General features: G+C 40.2%; 1 protein-coding gene across 1 annotated transcript in view; it reads left to right on the top strand.

Annotated features, from left to right (window-relative positions):
• Positions 1-10,038, top strand: part of NECAB2 (N-terminal EF-hand calcium binding protein 2) — an 84,420-nt gene that overhangs the window by 37,902 nt on the left and 36,480 nt on the right. Inside the window, exon 4 of the mRNA XM_042438526.1 lies at positions 8,737-8,762. Within this exon, the coding sequence (XP_042294460.1) occupies positions 8,737-8,762 (26 nt within the window). The remainder of the gene's footprint in view (positions 1-8,736; positions 8,763-10,038) is intronic.

The following is a 10,038-nucleotide window of genomic DNA, read 5'->3' as shown; positions in this document are numbered from 1 at the left end:
GCGGAGTGTAGTGAAAGTAATTAACTAATACCAGTCTTATTGGTATAATTAATTACTTTCCATGGCATCTCAGATCTTGTTACCATGGCAATGCTTTGGTCTTCGGGACTGTACTAAAGCAAAAATGGTGTTACCAGGGGGGGGATTCGATGGCAAATACAGCAAATGTATCTTGGGGACTTTAAAAAAGAAAATGAGCTCTTTAATATGTCATCTGTCTGTCGTCTGCTATCTACTATCTACTATCTATCTATCTATCTATCTATCTACTCTATCTATCCATCCATCCATCATCTATCCTACTGCAGTTCTAATAGCATTCTCAGACACGTCAACCAAACTGTTTTGCTGAGTCTCTAGAGAGAGATGAAAAAGGGTACAGCTGGCTGTCTTTGGAAACCGAAATCTGCAAAGGATAACTGCAATAACCAAACAAAGAAAAACCCTCAGCACAAACGATCCTAACTATATATTAAAGATTTCTTGCATTCCTATCATCTGCATGAAAAGCAAGTTGCTATTAACATATTTCAAATGTTTTAACTCGTTCTTGTCTCTTAAAACCCAAGGTTCTTTCTCTTCCGACTTCATGTAATACAACTGGCAACCCTGGGATAGAGATGAGTAAGAATACCATAGAAGTAATGCATTATTATCCATTTTTTTCTTTTAAAAATCTATTCAGAAGATATATATATATACACACACACATATACACACATACATCATAACACTACAGTATATATATTATATGAGAGAAACAAAATGTAAAGATCCTCATTTGGAAGCCCAGATCCGAATCATATTGCGGCGAGTGATACACAAATTTGGGGAGGATAGGTAACTTTTTTCAAGGCAGCTTCTATTTAAGTCAGTGGAGACAAACAAACCATGGAATGTCATCAGAGAAACCCAAGACTGCGTCCCCCACTGCAAGAATAATCCAGTTTGACACCTACTTACTGCCATGGCGAGTGCTATGGAATCCTGGGATATGTAGTTCCCAGAATTCCATAGTATTGAGCCGTGGCAGTTAAAGTGGTGTTGAACTGGATTATTTCCGCAAGGTGGATGCAGTCAAGAGGAGGTCAGGCTTGCTCCAGCTCCAGGGTGTGCCCTGATAAATAGAACAAAGAAGGCTTTCTGACTGCTGCATCAGAAGAAGAATACTTTATTGGCATAGGGCATAAGTATATTTGTAGCGCTAAAAGCCCAAAAACTTTGAAGCTCCTGGTTCTTATCGGATCTTGGAAGCTAAGCCAGGTCAGGCCTGGTCAGTACTTTGATATTTTCCATGTGTGCTGGAGGAATACAAACCCATCATCTCTCAATGAACACCGTTGCTGTGGATGCTGGGGCCTATAATCCAACTTTTTTGAGGAGGGCAGTTCAAGTAGAGTGTTCTGTAATGGGACTTGAGGGGGAGAATTCTTTCCTCTTTGATGCTGATATAATACATTTCCTTGCCACCTTCTTCAGCCAAGCTTCGGCCAAACTTGATTTAATCACTTAATTTATAACTTGAAAAAACCACTCCTTCGACTAACTTCATTAATAATCAATTTGCTTTAGATAATTATGGCTCCTTGCTTCTCGCTCCGTACTTCAATGCCATCGTTTTGCTAATTTGATTCATCAGGTGCCAATTACTCTCAATGGGCATCAAATAGCGTCTTTTCAACTTCCGCTGCACCAAACGTTCACAGTCTGTGGGAACAGATTTGGGAATTTATTCGTGAATAATGAAAACCAAACATACGTTGGAAGTTAATGCCTTGATCTGTAAGGGCAAAGTCCTAAATGGACTTCCAAAGGAGAACTTCAACTGAGCCCAGTGGAATATACTATATTATTTTGCTTTATACTTCTGAATAACATTGCACTGTTCTAAAAGGGGTGCATAAGAATACCCCCGATGTTCACTAAACTGTGGTTATTTGCATCACATTACAATAACTTATGGCCAGAGATGTTCAAGTGTTCTTGAGGGCTGCTCAGGCCTTGCAAGCTCAGGTTGTGGCTTCTTTGAGTCTTTTCCATCCATCCTCTTTTCCTTCGGCCGTCATCTTACGAGCATCATTTTCCTTTCAGTGAACATGTCTTCTCATGAAAAGCACAAAGTATGACGATCTCAGTTGTGTATATTCAGGGTCCATTCAGAAAATAAAACAAATTCCAAAATCACAATGAGGAGACCTTTCTGTCCAACCCAATGTGCTTTGTGCATTTTGGCTGGCCAATAAAGGTATCACTCTTTTTTCCCTTCCCCTTTCCACTTATATATATATTATTTCATGGAAAATATGTATATATACCTTTTTCCAGCTAGTCTTGTGCAAAAACATGCCTTGAAAAGGATCTTTATATGATGGCAGTGGCCGGCTGAATTTCAACCTTGAGCAGGCTACCAAAATAGCCTATAGCTCCCTTAACTAAAGCCTTCGTAAGCCGAATTGCCATAGGCACTAATGGGGAAAAGCCGCGTTTCGTGCGAAAAAGCGCTGAAAAGCACCAAAAATTTTTTTCGTAACCCGAAAATACATTCGTAACCCGGAACAATGATTTCCAATGGGATTTTTTCGTATCCCGGAAATTTCGTAACCTGGGTATTTCGTATCCCGAGGTACCACTGTATGTATCTATCTATCTATCTATCTATCTATCTATCTATCTATCCATCCATCCATCCATCCATCTATCTATCTCTACTGCAGTTCTAATAGCATTTCTCAGACACTGTCAACCAAATCTGTTTTGCTGAGTCTCTAGAGAGAGATGAAAAAGGGTACAGCTGGCTGTCTTTGGAAACCGAAATCTGCAAAGGATAACTGCAATAACCAAAGAAAAACCCCTCAGCAAACAGATCCTAACTATATATTAAAGATTTTTCTTGCATTCCTATCATCTGCATGAAAAGCAAGTTGCTATTAAGCATATTTCAAATGTTTTAACTCGTTCTTGTCTCTTTTAAAACCCAAGGTTCTTTCTCTTTCCGACTTCATGTAATACAACTGCAACCCTGGGATAGAGATGAGTAAGAATACCATAGAAGTAATGCATTATTTATCCATTTTTTTCTTTTAAAAAATCTATTCAGAAGATATATATATATATATACACACACACACACATATACACACATACATACATACACATACAGTATATATATTATATGAGAGAAACAAAATGTAAAAGAGTCATCCTTTGAAGCCCAGATCCGAATCATATTGCGGCGAGTGATACACAAATTTGGGGAGGATAGGTAACTTTTTTCAAGGCAGCTTCTATTTAAGTCAGTGAGACAAAACAAACATGGAATGTCATCAGAGAAACCCAAGACTGCGTCCCCACTGCAAGAATAATCCAGTTTGACACCACTTTAACTGCCATAGCTGAGTGCTATGGAATCCTGGGATATGTAGTTCCCAGAATTCCATAGTATTGAGCCGTGGCAGTTAAAGTGGTGTTGAACTGGATTATTTCCGCAATGTGGATGCAGTCAAAGAGGAGGTCAGGCTTGCTCCAGCTCCAGGGTTTGCCCTGATAAATAGAACAAAGAATGCTTTCTGACTGCTGCATTCAGAAGACAGAAAATACTTTATTGCATAGGGCATAAGTATATTTGTAGCGCTAAAATGCCCAAATACTTTGAAGCTCCTGGTTCTTATCGGATCTTGGAAGCTAAGCCAGGTCAGGCCTGGTCAGTACTTTGATATTTTCCATGTGTGCTGGAGGAATACAACCCATCATCCTTCAATGAACACCATTGCTGTGGATGCTGGGGCCTATAATCCAACATTTTTTTGGGGAGGGGCAGTTTCAAGTAGAGTGTTCTGTACTATGGGACTTGATGGGGAGAAATTCTTTCCTCCTTTGATGCTGATATTAATACATTTCCTTGCCACCTTCTTCAGCCAAGCTTCGGCCAAACTTGATTTAATCACTTAATTTATTAACTTTAAAAAAACCACTCCTTCCTTGACTTAACTTCATTTAATAATCAATTTGCTTTAGATAATTATGGCTCCTTGCTTCTCGCTCCGTACTTCAAATGCCATCGTTTTGCTAATTTTGATTCATCAGGTATGCCAATTACTCTCAATGGGCATCAAATTAGCTGTCTTTTCAAACTTGGCTGCACCAAACCATTCACAGTCTTGTGGGACAAGATTTGGGAATTTATTCGTGAATAATGAAAACCAAACATACGTTGGAAGTTAATGCCTTGATCTGTAAGGGCAAAGTCCTAAATGGACTTCCAAAAGGAGAACTTCAACTGAGCCCAGTGGAATATACTTATTATTATTATGCTTTATACTTCTGAATAAACATTGCACTGTTCTAAAAGGGGTGCATAAGAATACCCCCAGATGTTCCTAAACTGTGGTTATTTGCCATCACATTAACCATAACTTATGGCCAGAGATGTTCAAGTGTTCTTGAGGGCTGCTCAGGCCTTGCAAGCTCAGGGTTGTGGCTTCTTTGAGTCTTTTCCATCCATTCCTCTTTTCCTTCGGCCGTCTATCTTACCGAGCATCATTTTCCTTTCTAGTGAATCATGTCTTCTCATGAAAAGCACAAAGTATGACAATCTCAGTTCATATATTCAGGGTCCATTCAGAAAAATAAAACAAATTCCAAAATCCACAAATGAGGGAGACCTTTCTTGTCCAACCCAATGTGCTTTGTGCATTTTGGCTGGCCAATAAAGGTATCACTCTTTTTTTTCCCTTCCCCTTTCCACTTATATATATATATTATTTTCATGGAAAATATGTATATAATACCTTTTTCCAGCTAGTCTTTTGGCAAAAACATGCCTTGAAAAATGATCTTTATGATGGCAGAACAGGGAGGTGACCGGCTGAATTTCAACCTTGGGAGCAGCTACCAAAAAAGCCTATAGATCCCAATAACTCACTCAACACAGCGATGGATAGTGAAGGATGGCAGAAGATACACTGTCTATACTCATGTATAAGTCTAGAAAATTTAGTCAAAAACATTGTCTCCAAAAACCTGGATCAACTTATCCATAGATCATTGAAAGTACTATACTGTACCTTAACTCTTATCAAAAAAGGAACCATCTCCTTCTCTGAGTAGAATAGCAAAAGGCAAAAGCTTAGTCCATGCTGGAAGAAACTAAAAGAAGCACCAACCCTCTCTATTTTCTCCACTTTTGGCCTTTTTGAATGTCTAGGTGGTAAAATGGCATTTTCCTTTCCTTCCTCCTCTGCATCCTTTGTTAGATGCCCCAAAATGTTGCCCTCGACTTATACACAAGTTGTATAAAAATCCATAACTTTGGACCCCAAACTTGCTGTTGACTTATAGTTGAGTATATATGGTAATTCAAAACTTCTGGAGAGCCAAAGATCATCCATCTCCACTACATTACATATTTCCTTTGGCTTGTCAAGGGAGTCCTCTCTCCATAATTTGTCTCACGTTTTTGGTCTTTACACCAAGACCTTTGCCCAAATGCGCAAATCCAAACCTCCCTGGGTCAGTTTTTCTGCTTTCCAAAACCTTGCAAAGGTGGGAAGTAGTTTTGACCTTCATCTCTGGTTGTCAGTAGGATTGATCCCCTGAGTAAAAGGCATCCTGAATGGAAGGAGAAATTGGCATAAAAACTAGCGCAGGTAGCCATTTATTTTATTGGCACGGAACGGAATGAACTCCCGCTGCACCAGAAAGAAAATCTATACCTCCCACTGAAACAAAAGGAATTGCATTTGCTTTCTTTAGACTCAGGTAGATGTAAGCCAGACTCAGACTCTCTCCGAAGGTCAGCTAAAATAGCAAACTCGAAAATGAACCGCTAAGACTATGAAATCTCAATCCCACAAGAGTGTTTTGAATCACACCCCTAATAAACAGAGCTACTGGAAGACATGGTGAAAGTATGATTTGTCCTGGCTTTCATCCCTCCCAGCAATTGAGTTGGAGAGATCAAGTGTTTTGTTCTGTAGTGTTTCAAAAGGAAGACATCATAATTGTTCTTGATTTTGAATAATAGCTTTCTGCCTCGGAGACGGTCCTGAGGGTGCAGAGACTGGGACATCTCTATGGCTTCAAACAATTAAAACTTCAATTTGCATTACACTGGGAAAATGGTAAAAAGGATAAGGCACATAGTGTCAGAGAAGTAATGCTTGTATGCCAACTGGTGCCAGATCCAATGAAGGCTTGTCACTGCAGTTATGCACCTGCAATTGGACTCCTATCATTGGACTTTCTTGGCAGAATGTCTTCAGAGGAGGTTTTGCATTGTCTTTCTCTCCAGCTTGGCCTATACTGTTGGACCATAACTCTGGGAGTGGACTGAAGTCTAGGAAAGCTCCTGCTGCCAATTTCTTTCTTTCAGTTAGTCTCAAAGATGCTACAAGATTTCTCTACGTACTGATTCTGGAGAACAGGGTTCGAGTCCCGCTTGGTCACGAAACGCACTGGGTGATAATCTTGAGCAAGTCATATGCTTTCATCTTCAAGAGAAGGCAAAGGCAAACCTCCTCTGAACAAATGTATTTTGAATGTGAAGTCGAAGGCTTTCATGGCCAGCATCCATAGCTTTTTGTGGGTTTTGGGGCTATGTGCCCATGTTCTGGAAGAGTTTATTCCTGACGTTTCGCCAGCATCTTTGGTTTTTCCATCTTCAGAGAAAGATGCTGGCGAAACATCAGGCACTTCTAGAACAAGGCCACATAGTCCGAAAAACTCACAAAAACCTATTTGAAGGGGTGTCATATTGAGGACGGAGCAAGCTTGTTTTCTGCTGCTCCAGAGAATAGGGCACTGAACAATAGATTCAAACTACAGAAAAAGAGATTCCACTTAAAACACTGGGAAGGTATATTGTCAACCTCCTTGTACATTTTATTGGATTAAGAAATTACTTGCTCCTGAAGGGCTTTGAACTGTTCTCAGATACAGAAATCTAGCTTGCCTTTAGGAAGCTTTGCCTCTGCATCATTAGCATTTCAATGGCATTTCTCTCTGGGAATAAAATAGGTACGTGGAAATTAACTCTTGGTAGATGTGCAAAGTTTTTAAAATTGGGACAACCAGGTCAACCAAAATGATATTGTTTTTCATTTCAGGACATTGTTTTATGCGCGCACATGCAGACACACACACATACACAGCAGACTTATAGATTAGGCAGTATTTAAGAAGAAGGCGCTGTCAATCACCTAGTGCCAGGGAAGGCTTATCAGGATGAAAACACTGTGGGAAAAATACGAGAAGATCCAAAGGCAAGTGAGGACAGGTCTGCCTCTTCTGCTTGCTGGCTGATAAGAAAAGTCTTCTTATCCCAAATCCAGTGCAAGGTGATGCAGTTTGTTGACCCCATTTGTAGATATGTATCAAATGCACTTCGAAACAGGAGATAATGCAAGCGGGTGAAATCTCTCAACTGGAAGAAGAGACTGGTTGCAGCTTTCACTTCAGGGTCTGTTCTCTGTTCCTTGTAAAAGCTGTAGCATTTAGAAAGGTGGTTTTGGGTCCTTAGGATCTGTTCATCTGTGGTTATTCCCTGTGTGAACCTGGCAGGGCCTTCGCTCAGGCTGTATCCGCACTGCAGAAATAATCCGGTTTGACACCCCTTTAAGTGTCGTGGCTCAATGCTATGCAATTCTAGGAATGGCCATTTGTTGTGGCACCAGAGCAAAGCTCAGAATATCACTGGGTTTTCATGGCAATGTTTTTTTTCAAAGGGAATTGCCATTAATTTTTTTAAGATGTTAAATTTTAAAAGTTAAGATAGTGTGACCAAAATACATTAAGTTTGTTGCTTCAACCCACGGAGGATCTGGAAAAATGCCATTTTTGTAGTGAAGACAATGAGACTTGAGTGGTAAAATGTTTCAACAAACTGGACGGACGTGGGAAGTCAGTTATAAATATGTGCATTTGAAAATTTTTGCTTTATGATTAATTTTGACATGGTAGTATATTTAGCATATTATGTATTACAAAAATAAAAATTTAAAAAGTGGAAAATTTCAACAAGTGCTTCATTTTTGTCCATTTCATTGGTAATGGAGTGGAATTTATGAATATAGTTCAATTCAGTAGTTTCTCTTTCTAGACCAGCTTTGTAACTTCCTTGGTCAAGGACTGCAAACCCCTTACTGTGGCCTGTTACAGACTGCCAAAATAAAGCTGCTTCGGGTCTCTTTGGAAGTATGCTATTTAAATGATGCATGTGTCCTAAGAGTCTGGAGGTCGCGCCAAAGCCAGACGCCATTCCTAAGCACTGGAGGGCAGCTTTGGTGCAGCTTCCGGACTCTTAGGACCCATGCATCATTTAAACAGCATACCTCCAAAGAGACCCAAAGCAGCTTTATTTTGGCAGTCTGGAACAGGCCTATATGACCAGAAATGTTGAAAGGTTCTGCAATTGGGATTTGGGTATTGCAATTTCTAATGTCAGATTTCACTTGTATAGAGACTGTATTGTGTTTACTAGCAAAACTTTGCACACTGCCAACACCGAACAGGGTCTCAACTTACAAGTTTAGTAGTGCTTGATCTGAATGACCGACAGCATATGACTTTTGAGATTCATTTTTAAATGAGAGCAACCATACATTATTGCCTACTGACCCTGTCAGTGATCTCTTTCTGCTCAACTAGCTCTGACTCTCCTACAGCTAAACTCTTGCATTCTTCCCTTTCTGATTTTACACATTCTAATTCTTTCCTGTCTTTCTTTTCCTTATTTCCAAGCAACGTGGATACTAAGGAGCTCTGTGGTGAGTGTCTCTGGTTTTGTGTTTTATTTCTGTTAGGGATGGGAAGAAGTTGCTTTGGACAAATGGAAACGGAAAGAGTCGGGGATCCATTTCCAAAGATTTGCAGTGCAAAAACAAATTCCTTGCCTCAAGCATTTACAGATTTGTGAGGATTACAGGGCAGTTCTGAAAAATAAAGTATGCGCAGAATGCTGCACATATTTTTAAAAATGCAAACCGAGAAAATGTGCATGGCTGTTTGGACAAGCAAACCAACTCAGAAATGCACTTTAGGCAATGGTGAAAAGGTATGTAAGAAAAATGCATTTAATATGTGCACAAATGTTAATGTGTAGAGGTGAAGAAGCATTCATAGCTCTTCCATTTTACCCATTTAGTGTCCTATAAGTTGAAGCCTTTCAGAATGAGCAGGAAACAAATGAGGAACAAATACTATTTTTACAAGGCAGGTTTGCTAAGTAGGACACTGGAATGAAGGAGAGATAGCAGCAAGGTGCTTTATCTTCCAATGCGTGTGCACTTTGCTAAAAATACACCCCAGGCCCAGAGCCACAGGATGAACATCTGGTAAACACTGATGTGTTTACCCACACTTGATAGTAATTCCACTTACAAGCACCTGGGGATCCATTGGAAGAAGCCGGAGTGTCCACTCGAGTTTAAAACCCTCCTATAAGCATCTTGGGGCGAACTCTTGAAAATACTGAAAATGAAGGGGGGAAATTATATCCGGTGAATTCCTGCTCATTTCCTCGGATGGCTTTCTCCTCGGATAACTTTCCACTCTTCTCACAACTGCAAAGCAGGGCAAAAATCCAAGGACAGCCTTGCCCGCATTTAGCCTCCTCTGAGGGTCTTACTCTGTATTTGTAAGATATGCTTTATTTATAAGTGTGCAAGTGGAGCATGTAGAGAGACAAGTGGCACAGACCCCTCTAGGGTGCCCACTTACATGAGGCTTAGAAGGAGAGCAGAAGAGGTCACAGATTGGCATGAAATGTCCCTGGGCTAATTTATAGGTAGAGATGATGATGATGATGATGATGATGATGCTTAAAAGTCTGGAAACCATCAAATCCTATGAGGAGCAGCTTGGGAAGCTGAGTATGTATAGCATGGAAAAGAGAAGGTTAAGAAGTGATAGGATAGCCATGCTTAAAATATTTGAAGGAGTGTCATCTTGAGAAGCTCGGTCAGAGAGCCCTTGCACCACAATAAACCACAATTCCCAGGATTCCCTAGCACTGAGGGGCTGTATAGACCAGCCGTTAAGGCT

Source organism: Sceloporus undulatus, chromosome 8 (genome assembly GCF_019175285.1).
Source record: "Sceloporus undulatus isolate JIND9_A2432 ecotype Alabama chromosome 8, SceUnd_v1.1, whole genome shotgun sequence".
NCBI lineage: Eukaryota > Metazoa > Chordata > Lepidosauria > Squamata > Phrynosomatidae > Sceloporus > Sceloporus undulatus.
The sequence above is the reverse complement of the archived record's forward strand: the minus strand, read 5'-3'. Positions and strand labels throughout refer to the sequence as shown.